The 18,712-nt window shown below is 42.6% G+C and overlaps 1 protein-coding gene across 1 annotated transcript; it reads left to right on the forward strand.

Moving 5' to 3' along the window:
* On the forward strand, window positions 14,622-17,642 carry LOC109838643. The gene is made up of 2 exons (XM_020407070.1): window positions 14,622-14,838; window positions 17,394-17,642. Exons 1-2 carry the CDS (start codon window positions 14,770-14,772, stop codon window positions 17,640-17,642), a joined length of 318 nt encoding a protein of 105 aa, XP_020262659.1. The 5' UTR covers window positions 14,622-14,769.

Raw genomic sequence — 18,712 nt, forward strand, 5'->3', positions numbered from 1 at the left:
CCTAAATGGGACTTAAAGTATATCAAGTGTTGGGTAGGGGAACCCTTTCCGTCAAACGGCGTAAAGTTAATTAAATTGAACTTTGCCGGATACGGAATCGATTCCCACTCCCTTGGATATGGACATGGTATGCCGGACCTTTTTACCTCCTGAGCGTTCATCAACGCGTTGATTTTGCTCTCCAAGTCCTTCATCTTCTTGTCTTCACTCGTTTCTATCTTTGAGTGGCTTTGGGGAGAGGTAACGTGGTCCTCTTTTGCATTATCATCTACAGGACCACCTCCATTGTCGTTGTTGACAGGGGGAATAATTATGTTGACATTATTCCCTTCCCGTTCATCTTCATCTTCATTCTGATGATTGGGTCGAGAGGGTTCTCCTCGATGAGCTGTCAGAGCCGCGATCTGCTGATCATGCATCTCTCTCATCTGTTGCACGGCCATCTCCATCTCGAATTTGAAAGCTTCTTTCTGCCGAGCCAGGGCATCTTCAAGCATCTTGGTCATTTGTTCGGCGCTGATCATGAGCGCCTCGCGGGGTTGTCCCTCGCTGGATACCGTGTTGTCCGATGCAATTGCAGAGCCGGCATCTGATCCTTCGTCTTCCGACGGTGATCTCGTTCGGACCCTACCATAAGTCCCTCGAGTAATGGTTCCGGACTGCAGATGAGTTAAATACCAGGGTACTAGCGGGATTGACTCGGGATTGTCCCCTGTCGATGCTCCTCTGCTGGCCATGTTGATGGTGACCTTCGGGAATTCTCTGTCTTTGACCATCCTTCTTCTTCGCTGGAAATGCCTAGGCTTAGTCTCAGACGCTCCGGTGGAGATTCTCTTGAATACCGAAACTCTCCTTGGAGCTTCAGAGCAACAACATTCTGATAGCACCGCCTTGGTGATGTTGGCACACGGACGTGTCTCGTGCGTTTCGCTTCCAAAACTTACTCGCACCCCCAGCTCTATAGTACAACTCATCAGTTTGATAACTGGAGCAACCTATAGAGTGTTGGCACGAGTTTCCAGGTATAATATTATCATCATCAGACGAATATGACGCTTTGTTAGCGTTCTCAAAAGTCGCTCGTTCCAGTCTACGCTTTTGTGAGCGTAAAAACTTAACAGGCTCTTGAACTTTGACACGCAACCCGATGCGGTCGGCAATAGGGGTTTTTCCTTTGATATTCTCCTGGGGGGAGTTAGAACGACCCCCCGTCGGGTTTATCATTTGTGGACCCTTCAACGGACCCAATCGCTCTTTGATAGGTACTTTACCTCGATTCTCCGGTAAGGGACCGAGGCGACCCTTCAAAGGGACTCTGGGTGTTGAAAGATTCGTGTTCTTACCCGACTCCACCGGAGGTACGGGGGCAAGGCATCCATACCTGCTTGAGCTTTGGCGGAGTCTTGACCGCCTCTTCTTTTTGCATCTCCTCCGCTTTCTGTAGGAGAGCTCGGGCATGCGCAAGCAATGCGCGGCGCTTCTTGATTCGCTCTTCGAGGGTCGAGCGAGTCCTCGTGACACGAATCCAATCATTCGCTTCTGTTTTGAAGAAGGAGTTGGTTACATACCGTTGTTGCTCCAGGCGCTGTCTCGATTTGAGATCTTCATTGTAGCGGACCCCGTCCATAGGCTCCAAAGCCTTGGCCATCTGACGAGCAAGGTGTTGACGCCGTCTTTGGCGCGTTCTCTTTGATAAAGTTGGAGCACCTTCAATAGCCATCTTCTTGGCGGAGGAGAAGCCCAGATCTGCGATCTCGACCACGTTGGGCGACGCGGAGACGCCACGTGGTGCGAGTGCAGCGATGGTAAGGGGCTCTTGGGTCTTTGAGCCGAGGGTCCCACGAGAGATTCTGGAGGAGGATGCCTTCCTGCGCCTGCTCGGGGAGGCAGATCTGGAGGAGGAGGAAGAGAGGTACTCTTCGAACTTTTGCTGATCGAACTCGTATTCGATCTCTTCATTCACCCGGATCTTGAATGCCGGTTGTGTGGTCGCCAGCTTGTTTGCGGAGAAAGCTGTTGTATTCATTGCTGTGTTCATTACAACTTAGATCGTTACAATGAAACAAAAAGAAATCGCCTTTTTATAAGGCTCTTACACAATGAAAGCAAAAAGGTTACAACTTTCTTCAAACAAACGCAAGATCCGTTTATCGTATCTTGCTTGCGTGGGTCTTTGGCCTGTGACGGGGATGTTGATATCCGTGGACCACCGGGCACTCAGATCTGCTTCGAGAAAATCGAACAGAGCTTCGTCGATCCGCGTGAGATCTAGAAGCTTTAAGCGTCTATCTCGGCTAAAACAAGATATCAGCTCTTCTTAGTGATTATCGGCGAAGGGTAATACTAAGGAAAAGGGGGAACGGGTGATGAAGGCTCTGATGTAGACCTCTCCTCTCCTTGTTGAAGCGCACGAACACTCTTCACTGCAGCAGGGCTTCGCCAAGGGTCTCCAAAAATCCTCTTCCAAAACAAAGGCCAAAGGGGGGTATTTAATAGGCTCTAGGAGCATGTAGGGGGTAGGTAGGGGGCCTAGACACCCCCTGGTGTCTCGGCCAGGCCGAGACACCCTTGGGGTGTCTCGGTTTGGCCGAGACACCCCTGGGGTGTCTAGGCTTTTCCTAGACACCCCCGGGGTGTTTCGACTCGCCGGGACTCCGTTTTAGGTGTATAATTGCTTTCCCCGTAGATTCTTCGTCCGAACTCGGATTTGAGTGATTCCAGGTGCGTTGGATGCTTGACGAAGAGTTCGATCCGCTCTGGTGGTTGGATTGTCTTTAGAGTGGTCAAGGCACGAAAGGCGGTGTCCTTTTTGTGAACACCGCCGGGTTCCCGATTGGTCCGGGTCTTCGTTGTTCCGAAATCCTATCCGCTCGCGTAGCTCGTCGATTCACTTTAGTCGTTCGTCGACGTCAATTGGACCCCTGTGGATTGGATAGTGACGTTCATCGTCGCTCTTTAACACTGAACCGTTCGTGGAGACCTATAGGCAATTTTCGATGCCTACAGCGACCAATCAATGCGTTGCGACCAAACTTAAAACGTACGACGTTCCAAACCCTAGGTCAACGCCGGTCAACGCGTAACCCTAGGTCAATGCCGATCAATGCATTGCAATGAAAGAATCAATACTCCGAAAAGTATACGAGTATAAACTGCTTCTTAATACTCCAATAAGGTATACAAGTATAAACTATTCCATCCTCTTTGTTGAGAAGTTTCTGGAGAATATTTTTCTAAAAAAAATATTCTTAAGGATAACTTAACATAACTCCCAGGAGTGTATGAGTATAAACTAGACCTCCCCGCTCCAACTCCTTAAGAGCTTAAACTGTGTAGACTCCAAAATACTTACGAGTATAAACTGTGTTAAACGCCGGACAACGCGTCACAATGAAGATTCAAAGCCGTCAACCGATGGTCAATTTCATGTTGAAGCAACCAACACGAGTTAAAGATTGAAAAAATCAGGAATCGACTTCAAAGTTCAAATTCCAACAACGGTCAGACAATAAATGCAGCACCGGAACCCTTACAGACATTCGACAAAGCATCGAATAGCCTGGAGGATGGAAGAATCGAGACAGAAACCTTCAAGATCACCCGTTACAATAACCGATTGAAGGTTGGGACAGTCATATCTAAAGTATTCAGACTCTCTATAAAAGAAGCGAGGCTGAGAAAACTTGGAGGGGTATCTGTAGGCATATAAAATTGCCTTATAGGTCCCTTAAACGCGGCTCAAACCGACACTAATGAACCATCGGGCGACGTATCTAAGTACGATCGTAGCCCGTCAACACCGAAGCCAAACATGTGCGACACGGAGCGGATTAACGAGGCTACGAAGCTGACGACCGCACAGCGAACGACGAGGATGAATCCACTCGTGTGCGAATCGAACGCACAACGGTTCAAGGAGATCAACGAGTCATCCATGCCAGACTCCAAATCAGGATTCAGACAAAATCGGGGTTCAGAGGCAACGCCACAGCCGAACTCGGATGAATCGCGATCGAGTCACGATTAATTTGGAATCGAACTCAGAAGTAGATTTAGCTGCCAAATCAGGAATCAAGTCAAACGAAGTCATTCCAGACCAATCAACCGGCATAAACCGAAATCACGGGCGAAGCGGATACAACAACCGACATCACGGAGACCACAACACCCGGAGGGCTCGCCGAAACGAGCCAGCTCAAGGTGGCTCGGGCCAAGGCCGAGCCCCCCGCTAGGGGCCTCGGCAGCCGAGCCAACCTTGAGGGGCCGGCCATGAGGTGGCCACACGTGCACACGGGCACAGTGACGCTTGGCTATAAATAGGAGAGGGGGTTGTTCATTTTGAAAGGTTGGAAATTTTGGAGGCGAAGCTCTGCCGGATTCAAGACTCGAAACTTAAAAAAGATTAGAGTTTTAGGACTTCGGGGACTCACTCTTCCAGATCTGGTGCTCAGCGATTGTCAACGCCAAAAAAGGCAGGTGTTCGAGAGGACCGGATCTCAGATCTACACAGACGTACTCCGGATCTAAGCTTGGTCTTAGATCCCGAGACTTGGACGATTGTTTCCTTGGTGAATCAATCCTCCCCGGCTATTATTTCCTTTGTGGAATAATACCCGTCGTACTGCTTAGATCTGATCGGATCTAGATCTCGCGGTGGTCCACGGATAAACCCCGGCGCAGGCAAAGAACCCACACAAAGCAAGAGACCGCAAAACAGGATCTTGCGATTCGTTCGACAAATAAGAAGTTGTAATCTTTGTTTATTTTTCTTTGATTTTCATTGTAACCGGATCTTATAAAAAGACCGGATCTTTGTAACACAAAAAGTTGTTATTTTGAGATCACAATGGAATCAATAACAAAGAAAGACACGATTTTTCCCGCGAACACCCGTAGGCGTAGCCCATGATCGGTGAGCAAGTGTCAAAACCCGTAGGCGTAGCCCGTGCTCGGGGAGGAAAGAGGTCAAAAATAATATTACATTTTTAGCTATATTACATCAATACAATAAATGCAAGCGAATCATTGTCCACTACCATCTATAAACATAACATCCATGCAAGATGATATAAAACATATAACTTAATCAACATTAAGAAATATGCATCTATCTAGTTATGCAACAAATTAGAAAACTAGATAACATAGGGATTATCCTAACTGAAATAGGACTATCATGCTTCTAACATACAACTACACTAGTTGTAAATAAGTGTTTTTCAATTTATACAAGTGTTTTTACTCCTAAAAACATATGAACCAAAAATCACATTTTTGAATCAACAACTAGTATAATTAATTACAAAACAACTTGAATAAATTAACTAGTTTCATTAAAACATCTTTTAATTAAACTAGTAACAAGAAGCAAGTACAAAGTCCTCTATGAGTTAGATATGCATGTTAAGATTTAATTAGATGGAACCATGTCTCTGATACCATGAAGGAAATTCATGCTAACATGCAAAATACGTAACGGAATACTATATGTATAATTATGCTATGCATGTAGAGAGCATGAAATACATAATAGGACCATCCTAATTAAATCTAACATAATCCCTACATTAAAGAGAGCATTCAAGAGTTAGAAAGTCATACTTTCGAAGCGTGATTCGATGGAAGATCGAATAACCACTAGCTCTTGCTCCTTGTAGTAGAAAATCTCCTCGTAGTGGATCTCCAAGTCTTCAAATGGGCTTGATAAAATGAGAGTATTCTTGAGACACAAGGCAAGATATCCACCCCAGGGTTCTTAAAATCCTACTACTTCCTCTTGCTCAAAGATTGCTTAAGTTTAGTAAGAGGAGAGCTCTCTTTTATTCTCTTATGGAAAAAACCACTTAGCCAATTTTTTATTAGTCTTTCCATAAGAAAGAGAGCTCATATTTATAGAGTGGAATGTATTCATGATATGAATGACTCATCTTATGAGTCATGCAATGAATCATCAAATATCAATGATTAATCTAGTGAGTCATGCAATGAATCATCTTATGAATCATTACATTTCAAAACCATGTGCTCAAACTATAGCACTAAATGACTCATCTCATGACTCATTATACATAGTATGTATATTTCATAAACGAGAATACCAAATCAATATTGTATTTCATAAATACGATATATTGTAATTTTCCAATTATTGATTAATAAGTCATCATATGACCAAAAAGTCAATGAGTTGACCACAAGTCAACTGTTGACCAAAAAGTGATTAATAAGTCATCATATGACCAAAAAGTCAATGAGTTGACCACAAGTCAACTGTTGACCAAAAAGTTAACTAGTTGACTAAAAGTTAACTTTATAGGAAAAATACTAGAATTCATTTCCTAAGCACATAGCATTCCGATTTTATCGATATACATAACCATTTATGTGTATCCGGTAAAATCATATATGCGTATCAATCATATGCATCACTCTATAAATTATGTTTCATAGGATTCAAGTACGCACTTGGTGTGACTCTAGGGCCCAATTTAAGAACTCGGCAGTGGATCATATCCACAAGTATAACAGAGTTGCTAGCTACACATGAAGACTACCCGGGTATAAGTTGTGATAAATGTCTGCAAGATGCTTACTTAATTTTATCAGGACCACTCAGTGATAATCCTGTACAGTCCGGTCTCTTCGTCAAACCATGTCAAACTATTAAGCCTAGGGTATGGAAAACTGTCAAACCCTATTTGCTCAATTAGTGTTTGTAGATATTAAACTCATAACCTATAAGATCAAACTGACACTCAGTTTATCTTATTTACCTCGGCCAAGGATTTCCAGGCTATAGTTATATCAAACAATCTTATGACATCAACCCCTATACTGGGAGAGATGAATCCCTTCTTGGCATCTCAATATCTACTTATGTCTCGGGATGTACCCAACAAGAACCGTTATGCACAATTCAATAAGAACTATGGTTAGGTAAAAGTCTAAATACATCTTTACTGACATATAAGATATTACACTCATGCCTCAGGTCAAGAGACTACTATATACTATATTACTTGAGAACTTCTATTTGACAGTTAAGTATATTACCAACTAGATGTTCTCGGCGAGTCGTTCAGTCAACTCATTCACTGATGAGTCACCTGTATACTGTATCTTGATGTCTCACATCAATGATCTAAGAGATTGATCATCTCCTTCAAAAGGAGAAATAGAGCATACACTAGTCTTAACCAAAGTGATGATATCCTATCTCAACACTTCATCAACTAGGAACATTTTAGAATATACGTTACCGACTAATCAGATCTCTTCATTACGATCACTATCCGAAATGTCTGATAGTCTAGTATTTATTCTAAGGACATTATCTGTATATTTAGAACATCAGATAAATCTGATCAAAATAGCATACTATCATTTTGAACAAGGATGTTATATACATATAGGTCCTGTTATAATATACAGTAATTACCTGCAGGGCACCTATATCTAACAATTTCTCTATCATCCTGTGATCCTGAACTTAGAATTCAGCGGTCCTCCCCAGGTCCTTATCCCAAAATTCCTTGGTTAGACCCCTTTGAATTATTGAGTTCTTGGATTAAGATTTTCATCTAAGAAGCTAATTCATCCAACTTCGCTGAATTCTCCTCCAATCTCGTAGATGTTTGTTGGTTAATAGAGCCCTGTTGTTGAAGAAATGCTTTTTGTTGTTGAATTGCATCCTCCACTCTGTGGAATCTTTCGTCTGGAGTCATTTCTTCAGTCGATGTTTCCTCATTGTTGCCCAGAAATTCTTCATCAGCAATTCTCGCTCCTAAATACTCTGATACCAATTGTGAGGCTCTAGAACCTCGATTAACCCTGGAGCTGCTATTTCTGGCCATGGCGGATTCCTACAGGAGAAGTCTGAAGGTAATTGAAGAAAAGAGAGAGAATTAAGGAGGAAGAGAGAGAAATTGATTCAATTAAAGAGGAAGAACTTGTAATTCATTGATTGATGATTGATACTTGTACAACATTATATTTATACATTCTGTAATTGAGTTGAGCTCGTGCACCTGGACAAACAGTGCCGAACAAAAATGTAACAGAATTTTTGACAGTTGTAACAGAATACAATTGCTTGTGATTATCTTGTTTACAACGTGCTAAATCAATCTTCCATGTTCTCCTCTCTTTTGTGTTTTAGTCCAATTTGTTTGCATATCAGTCCATGTGCTCATGTGCTCATCTTCCAAGCCTATAACGATGTGCTCATCTTCCAAGCTCGACTCAGTTCCCTTGTTCTCCGTTGCTTGTAGCATAGCCTCCCCTTGCTTGCATTGTAACCTTGTTAGGTGCGGCAGCTGATATCGAACGAGAGAGATCCAGATTTTTGGGGCTGATGGCGAGATGACGAGGAGAGGGAGTCGGTGGTGAGGATGTTGAGGAGAAACCCCTATACCGAGATCCAACCAAATAGCTGAGAGAAGATAAACAACACACCAAAGATAACACAAACACAAGATACACCAGATTTTATGTGGTTCGGCGAGATGCCTACGTCCACAGGGCAAGGAAGGAGGAGTTTTCACTATTAGAAATCAAGAGGAACAAACTAGGGTTACAAATCTTACAAAAACCCCTCAACAATCACTCTTGATCTCTCCCAAATGCTCCAACAATAGAAGCCCAAGAAATCCCCCACAATTGCTGCTAAAACCCTCTTGCCTAACCCTAAAATTGTGACTTTGGGTATTTATAGAAAACCCAAACGAAACGGGTCTACAAACAGAACCAGCCCAAAACCGCTACGACGGTCGACCGCGATCCATCGCGGTCGACCTCGACCGCCCTCAATCCCAGAACAGCCTCAAAATCCAGAAACTTCTGCGGTCGACCGCCAACGGTCCAGACGCATAGTGAACCCTGTGCACGAACGCGGTCGACCGTCAGAATCCCGCGGTCGACCGCCAGCCTGCCAAACAGCTATTCTGAGCCATCAACTACCAATCCTACAAATCTCCACCTCGGCAAAGATTCTACCAAACTGAGCCGACACCAACAAAACCAATTGCCTCACTTGTTGCATCCAATATGCTATGGCAACAGACTCATGATAATGGACCCCATCCACAACATGTCGAGATCCAAACGGGAGTGCGAACACTCACCCCAAACCAAAAATGTCTACTCATCAAATCGGCTGCATCAAAAACTGACTGCCTACATATCCTCTCCAAGGAATCAAGCCTTCACGTAGTTCACCTAATGGCCTCCAAAGGCCCTCAATCCAAAAGAAGAGTCCTCAACTCTTCACCAATACCAACATCCAATGTACGACTGATAGCATCACCAACGGCCCCATACTGAAACGATCCAAACACCTCCACCTGAGGTGAACCAATGACCATATCCAACCTATATCCACTAGCTGCACACGGATCTACCAACTCGTCATCCGCATCCTGAACAATCTGATCCCCAAACTGTGTCACCTCAGCCAGAATCCTAACTAATGCAAAATAACCTGGAGTATGTGGAGTAAGCTCCACCCGATGTGGAGTAGCATCATCCTCCACCCGCTGTGATATCCCTCTGATCTGATCAATACTCTCTACCCGCCGAGAGTCCAAAGTGACAAACCTGCTCAGACCAAACTCAGAAGCTCTCAACTGATAGCCGAATGATCCCCTGAATCCCAAATATGTAATCGGATCCAATCTCACATCCACGATGTGGCCATATGCTGGGTAGCCCAATATCCGACGCCAACCAAAATCTGAAACAGCTCCACCAGATCTAACAATATCTAACACAGCAGTCGGCAACCTCATAAGATGGCCCAAACTTGTCAGAGCCCGAATACCAAATCCACTGCTCAACAACCAACACCAATCCTCCTCCAGAAAAGAACGGCCCGCAGAATCTGCCATCTCATCTCGTTGCCCCACTGTTTCCTCTCCTATGAAGTATCTCCAACTGCCATGAGCTCGGCACCAATGCAAGAAAGGACCCCTACTAGAACTAGTACGACGGGTAACCTTTCTGCCCATACACCTTCTCTAACTGTTACAGACTACTAGGACTAGCTGCACACGGATCTACCAACTCGTCATCCGCATCCTGAACAATCTGATCCCCAAACTGTGTCACCTCAGCCAGAATCCTAACTAATGCAAAATAACCTGGAGTATGTGGAGTAAGCTCCACCCGATGTGGAGTAGCATCATCCTCCACCCGCTGTGATATCCCTCTGATCTGATCAATACTCTCTACCCGCCGAGAGTCCAAAGTGACAAACCTGCTCAGACCAAACTCAGAAGCTCTCAACTGATAGCCGAATGATCCCCTGAATCCCAAATATGTAATCGGATCCAATCTCACATCCACGATGTGGCCATATGCTGGGTAGCCCAATATCCGACGCCAACCAAAATCTGAAACAGCTCCACCAGATCTAACAATATCTAACACAGCAGTCGGCAACCTCATAAGATGGCCCAAACTTGTCAGAGCCCGAATACCAAATCCACTGCTCAACAACCAACACCAATCCTCCTCCAGAAAAGAACGGCCCGCAGAATCTGCCATCTCATCTCGTTGCCCCACTGTTTCCTCTCCTATGAAGTATCTCCAACTGCCATGAGCTCGGCACCAATGCAAGAAAGAACCCCTACTAGAATTAGTACGACGGGTAACTTCTCTACCCATACACCTCCTCCAACTGTTGCGGACTACTAGGGCTTCATACCAACGGGACTTGGTTGCAACCCATAAATGCCTAGTACAATCCTCAACATAGGAAACAAAATAACGATTACCTCCCAATGATGCCTCTATGGAAGGCCCTCAATGCCTGACTGAATACCTCCTAAAAGACCACTCGATCGATGGATAGAAGTGCCAAACTCCACCTCGGTCTTCTCACTCATCCAACTGTGCTCAAAAGACTTCAATCTATAGGTCATAGCACTCCTCAACAATCTATACACGACATAACCAATAATATACCCCAGCACCAAACAATGCCACAGTCTAGCCAAAGAAGTCGTCAGCGCTCTATCAATCACCGTGCTCCCAAGCAGATAATACAAGTTACTCCTCCTGACGCCCTTCATCACAATCATGGACCCCAATGTAACCTTCAAGCGAGAATCCGCCAAGGTCACCCTATAGCCTGCTGCCTCCAATACTCCAAGTGAAATGATGTTCTTCCTCAGTTGAGGAACGAACCTCACATCAACCAACTCCCGAATCATCTCGTCACTCATTCGAATCCGAACGGTACCAATACCACCAACAGGGCACCTGTGATCATTACCCATAAGTACAACATCCCCTCTTTCCAACTCCTAAAAGCTGGAGAACCAATCCCTTCTAGGGCATATGTGGTAAGTAGCACCGGAATCCAACATCCACTCAGTGGAGTCGATAACACCAACTGACGGAAGAGCTGGGCATGAATAGTCCGAAGAATCTGAATCTGAAACGTCGCCACTAGCCTTGGCAACATTCAACTCTGAAGCTTGAATAGCTTTCCCCTTATTCTTCCCGGCTTGCAATTCTGGGCATTCGGTTTTCCAATGTCCATCCTCTCTACAAAAGACACACTGATTCCTACCAACTGCAGGATGACCCCCTCTAGACTGTGACCTCCTACCACGGTTTGGACTTCTAGTTCTTACAACCAATGCCCCCGCAACCGGCTCAATGGAAGTCTCTTTGTCCTTCTTACGAAGTTAATAATTCACAAGAGCCGCGGTGACCTCACTATATGTAAGAGATGTCTTCCCATTAATAAGAGTGAGGACGAATGTCTCATATTCCTCGTCAGGCAAGGAACTCAATAACAACAATGCATTATCCTCGTCTTCAACCATAACATTTACATTCGCCAAATCTGCAAGTAGCTTCGTATAGTGGTTCATGTGATCACTAATGGATGTCCCCTTCTTCAATTGGAAGCGATAAAGCCTCCTCTTCAAATGCAAGTGATTTTTGACGTTCTTCGTCAAATACTTGCCCTCTAGGACTTCCCAAATCTTCTTTGCCGAAGTCTCATTCATCACATCATATTTTAGATCTTGAGTAAGACAAGACCTAATCACACCACACGCTGTCCTATTCATTTTCTTCCAAACCTTCTCATCAATGTCGTTCGGTTTCCCGTCTAACTCCAACGTATCTTCCAAATTTTGCGCATTTAGCGTATCCAAGACTTCACATCTCCAAAGTCCAAAATTATTTGTGCCATCGAACTTTTTCACATCTATCTTCATACAATGGATATTCAAACTTTATACGGTCTTCACACTAGAAGAACCCTCCTCACTTTTATCTTTCTCGGTCATTATCTCAAAGCACCCAAACAATTGCGGAACAAACAAGAAATAGATCCAACTTGAAAAAGATAGAAACTTTACCATAAAGATTCCATCTTTATCACCAATCGAAACTCTAGATGAACTTCCTAACTGATCTACACCTCCAAAAAGCCCAAGAGTTGCCCAGAGCTCTGATACCACTTGTTGGGGAAAAACCTTGTGCCGAGATCCTAGAATCGTGACTTTGGGTATTTATAGAAAATCCAAAAGAAACGGGTCTACAAACAGAACCAACCCAAAACTACTGCGGCGGTCGACCGTGACGGTCGACCATGATGCCATCGTGATCGACTGCCACGGTCGACCGCACCAAATCCAGAACAGGCCCCAAAGTCTAGAGAAAACCGTGGTCCACCGCCGTGGTCGACCGCCAAAGATACAGACGCATAGAGAGGTCTGTGACTGAATGTACTAGGGATAGTACTTTTTCAGGAACTTCTCATTTGTGAGCAATGTTACTGTTCTTGATACAGAATTAGGTCTTGGTTCCTACCTTTGTATTCAGTCATGATAACCTCATATCCACTCCCAGCTTTTAGGTGAACCTGAGTCTAATCATATTTGGTTGCATTATTGGAGCATGCAATTTAAGGGAGCAGTTTTTTAACCTCGCTTTCCAATGTCCATCCTCTCTACAAAAGGCGCACTGATTCCTACCAACTGCAGGATGTCCCCCTCTAGACTGCGACATCCTACCACGGTTTGGACTTCTAGTTCTTACAACCAATGCCCCCGCAACCGGCTCAATGGAAGTCTCTTTGTCCTTCTTACGAAGTTAATAATTCACAAGAGCCGCGGTGACCTCACTATATGTAAGAGATGTCTTCCCATTAATAAGAGTGAGGACGAATGTCTCATATTCCTCGTCAGGCAAGGAACTCAATAACAACAATGCATTATCCTCGTCTTCAACCATAACATTTACATTCGCCAAATCTGCAAGTAGCTTCGTATAGTGGTTCATGTGATCACTAATGGATGTCCCCTTCTTCAATTGGAAGCGATAAAGCCTCCTCTTCAAATGCAAGTGATTTTTGACGTTCTTCGTCAAATACTTGCCCTCTAGGACTTCCCAAATCTTCTTTGCCGAAGTCTCATTCATCACATCATATTTTAGATCTTGAGTAAGACAAGACCTAATCACACCACATGTCGTTCTATTCATTTTCTTCCAAACCTTCTCATCAATGTCGTTCGGTTTCCCGTCTAACTCCAACGTATCTTCCAAATTTTGCGCATTTAGCGTATCCAAGACTTCACATCTCCAAAGTCCAAAATTATTTGTGCCATCGAACTTTTTCACATCTATCTTCATACAATGGATATTCAAACTTTATACGGTCTTCACACTAGAAGAACCCTCCTCACTTTTATCTTTCTCGGTCATTATCTCAAAGCACCCAAACAATTGCGGAACAAACAAGAAATAGACCCAACTTGAAAAAGATAGAAACTTTACCACAAAGATCCCACCTTTATCACCAATCGAAGCTCTAGATGAACTTCCCAACTGATCTACACCTCTAAAAAGCCCAAGCGTTGCCCGGAGCTCTGATACCACTTGTTGGAGAGAAACCCCTATGCCGAGATCTAACCAAATAGCCGAGAGAAGATAAACAACACACCAAAGATAGCACAAACACAAGATACACCAGATTTTACATGGTTCGACGAGATGCCTACGTCCACGGGGCAAGGAAGGGGGTGTTTTCACTATTAGAAATCAAGAGGAACAAACTAGGGTTACAAATCTCACAAAAACCCCTCAACAATCACACTTGATCTCTCCCAAATGCTCCAACAATAGAAGCTCAAGAAATCCTCCACAATGGCTGCTAAAACCCACTTGCCTAACCCTAGAACCGTGACTTTGGGTATTTATAAAAAACCCAAACGAAAAGGGTCTGCAAACAGAACCAGCCCAAAACCGCTGCGACGGTCGACCGTGGCGGTCGACCGCCCTCAATCCCAGAACAGTCTCAAACGCACAGTGAACCCTATGCACGAACGCGGTTGACCGCCAGAATCCCGCGGTCGACCGCCAGCCTGCCAAACAACTATTCTGAACCATCAACTGCCAATCCTACAGAGGAGGCGGGTTGAGGGGGAAGAGGAGTAGGCGGCTGGTGGTGACGGATCTGATGGAGGCGACGGTAGTGATTGGAGCTTGGGGCTGGAGGAGTGAGGGGAGAGAACAAATGGGAGAGGGAGTGAGCAGGGGCCGAAGGAGTAAGGGGAGAGAGGATTCGTTTGGGGTTGATGAATGAGAGGGGTGAAGATCTTGATCGTCCATTTTAATGAATGGCTAAGATTTGTTTAATGAGTAGATATTAGAAACTTTTCATTAGAGAATCCTTCTTATTTGCATAACAAACGCCTCCCTCCCGAAGAAGAAGAGGAGGAAGAAGAAAACAAAGGGAAAAAGAAGAAAAAAATGTCGACGTCTTGCAAGGGGCTGGCTCTGGAGCTCGTCAAATGCCTCAGCGAAACCGACTGTGTTAAGGTTAGTTAATTACTTGGTTAATTCATCTACTGATGGATCGCCTTCCTTTTCATTGACATAGAAACTAAAATAGGGCATTTGAGAAGCATTTGTTTCAAAACACTGAAGCATAATCTCGTTTTTCACACTTAGAAAGCTTTTTATTTGATAGTTTTTTTTTTTTTTCAGTATTGTCATCTCAGTGTTTGTCGAAATATCTCACTGGGTTAACATGAGTTGTAAAATATTAATTTAGGAACTGTGCCTGAATCATTTGTATGGGAACATCATTGGAAACTCAGGGAGAGGTCTCAATGCCACGGTCACTAGAACTGAACCTTTAGAAGAAAGAAGACTGAATAGATGTTTCCTTCTAATGCAACTATTTGACGACAAGGTCCTCGATTTGGGTGACTTTGCCTTGGTCTCAAGGGAATGTTTTCTCAAATATAGAGCCAATATCAGCAATCTGATTGGCGATTGAGTCTTTGATGACACAAATCACGTTGTCATAACTGAGAGAGGTGGTCATGAATCCTTGGGATTTGTTCGTGAGCTCTGGCCCTTGGTTGGGAATTTAGCTTGTCTTTTGACATTTGTTTGGGAATTGCCCGTTTGTGAGAAGATCATTATCCTTCCTTCACTTAAGTAGTGTCCCCCTGATGTAGAAACTCCATAGAGTCCGTAGGAAGTGGCATAAAATTAGAAAGGGACATTGGTCCTCTCTTCTCTGAACCCCTCCCATCTTAAGGGATATGGACCAAGAAAGTATGATCTGTATCCCATGTGTATATGGGGTTTTTAATATGAAAATATGCTCGATTCTATTTCTCCAACTAAATGAAAGCCTACGTTGCTATCTGCAATGATAACATCTGGCAAAAACTTTTCACTGATAGAAATTTATAGGGATAAAGGATGCTTCCCATGTACCAAAAAAAAGAGTCTGTGGAAGCAACTAGGATTGCCTGGATAGGATTTCATGTAACATGCATATGCCTGGTTGGGATTTGACATTGCTCTTATAGTTAAAGTTCTTTACAGTTGACCCAAGAGGGTGTAGTCGAGCTGGTGAGCTGCCTATGAGTAGTACTCAAAGGCCTCAGGTTTGACTCTCCTGGTTTTTAGATGATGGATTTCTAATTGAATTAAATATTCAATCTTAATATGGTGCAGATATAGATAAAGTTATTGGTGAATCCTACTTTCTTTTTTATTTTTTTGAAAAAAAAGAAATAGTTGAAATTTTATATTTCGAAATCATCGCGAAACTATCGGTTTAAATTAAAGAGTAATTCTCAACAATCAATAGTAATTTTATATTTCGAAATCATCGCGAAACTATCGGTTTAAATTAAAGAGTAATTCTCAACAATCAATAGTTATTAATTATTATTTGTAATTTCTGACCAACCAAAAACTTGAAATAGTTATTAATTATTATTTGTAATTTCTGACCAACCAAAAACTTGAATCCTTTATATCAAAGAACAAAGAACTCAAATTCGGGTAAAGAAATAAAAGTTTTAGGTATGTCTGTTTTCAAAGCGCGAAGAGTAATTGATCAGATTCATGGTCGTTCTTATGAGGAAACACTTATGATACTGGAACTCATGCCTTATCGAGCATCTTATCCCATTTTATTATGATACTGGAACTCATGCCTTATCGAGCATCTTATCCCATTTTAAAATTGGTTTATTCTGCAGCAGGGCCGTCGCAAGGAAAACTATAAGCGAAATCCTTTTTACCTGGCATTAATTTGGAACCGCGCACATCTAAAGCACCTTTTACTAAAATCAATGTAGTTGTATGCAAACCTATAGGAATATAATCTCCTTGAACACCTAAGACCGTGCATTGGGGGATGTCCATTAGCCATGCTGAGGGGTTTGATATTCATGGCGTGAAGATCGTGGGGAAGTTCCCTTGTCAAACAAAAAAAAAAGTTCTTTAGGGCTTCATGGTAGCATTGACTTGCATATAATTGAGAGTTCAATTTTATTCTCATCAAATATGGTTTTTTAGTTATCTTGTTTATTAATAAGTAGTGAGTGTCCCTCTATTCCACGAAAAATGTTCATGAGATCAGGTGAGATATGTTTTTCATGTGAAAAACATTTGTTTTGACAGCAAACATCAACATCAATCATACTGCAGATAAGTAGCTGCAGAGAAAGTACAGTCAACTCTGCTTGCGTGAGGCAGCTATTAACTAATCTGTTTAATTGATTAGCTAGGCTATTGACATCCATCTTATTTGCGAATGGATGAGACAATTATGAATTATTTCAGCTTTATAGTGGAGAAATAGATACATTCTATTTTTTCCCCTCCAAAAGTTTGCCTTCCCATCTTTTTGGAATTATATCATTTGTATTTCTTTATTAGACAACTTGCTTTCTATTTTCTTGTTGTTTATCATCTGCTAAATGTGGAACTATATGATAATAATCAACTAGTATGTTTGTAGGTGGTAGTAACATAAATATGCAAAAGATACTCAGATTCATATGATCTTTTTTAGCTTAGTACAATCTTCATTCAGTCTCTCTTATACTGCTTCTTTTTTGCAGGTTCAAAAGCGACCATACAGGGAATGTGCAGGGGAGAAGGTGCCATGTATAACCAGTGAATGTGTAGGTCTAAGAGAAACATACTTCAACTGCAAAAGAGGCCAGGTATGTTTTCCCACAAATATACCCGTTATTTTGTTCTGGGGCTACTCACTACATTTTAAGTTTTTCTTCAAAAATCGTCCTGGCAGGGTAGGGAGGGGGTTGGGGATTGCATGGAACCTGTACTATATAGTTATGCATAGATGATGCATGAACAATTATCAAAATTACCTTGATGTGTGCTTCCAAATTTAGTATGACCCTAATCGATCTGATTGAGCCCCTTTTCATAACATAGAATGTACTCCTATCCCATATCACAAACCAAAGCTACCACGAATCTGGTAACACTGATGCAAGTGTGATATCCTCAAAGATGAGGCATGTCGCCTCAATATGGATCAAGCTATCCGTTATGAAACTTATCCATGCATAAATGTTACTTGATTTGGCAACAATTTAGTAGCTAGTAAACCTAGCAATGTTACCTCATACTGTTGACAAAAAAAAAATCTCCATCAATCTCCAAATAAGTGGCTAATCTCATCACACACAATTTCACACACACACATGAATATATTGCCAGAGTACACAAAGCACCGGGTCATTACAGCCCATGTGCAATACAAATCTTGGTAATAAAATGAGTAAATTGACATGATTTTGCTAAGTTTTCACTAATAAGATTTATGACTATTGTCCTTGAAGGAATGTAGTCATGGTGGGAAAATCTAGTATGGTTTGGTTTCAAAACTATTCTTTTTTGTAACCAATTTTACCATGTGACTAATTAGAGGAAACTACAAATTATAGTTAAGGAGGAGGACCCAAAAAATGAAAACTAGTGAAAAGGAGGGGGCATCAGCAGAGAAGTAGAGAAAAGTTTTGGCACATGAATTATTTTGACTATCTCCTCTTTTCTGCTCTTCTCTATATTTTCATTGTGTAGCCATGTGCATGAATATAGATATATAGGCTCACAAATTATCCGACGTAAGTGTTCTTGAGGTATGCATAGTCTCTGAAACTATCATCCTTTTTATTACTTTTACCTTGATCACATGTCAGGTGTTTCAAAACCTCATTAATGCTTGCCTAATGAGTCTGATGTTGAAACTTTTTGAGAGATTTCATTAACTTGCTGCATTGTTTTATCTTAACAGAGGTATCATTCGTCACTTTATCGAGGCATGAACACTCGAAAATATTGTCAATGCATACGTCTAAATAAACTTGACATCTATTCACACTTGCCTTCTTACCAGACTCAACTCGAT

This window comes from Asparagus officinalis, chromosome 4 (assembly GCF_001876935.1).
Source record: "Asparagus officinalis chromosome 4, Aspof.V1, whole genome shotgun sequence".
In the NCBI taxonomy this organism is placed as follows: Eukaryota; Viridiplantae; Streptophyta; class Magnoliopsida; order Asparagales; family Asparagaceae; genus Asparagus; species Asparagus officinalis.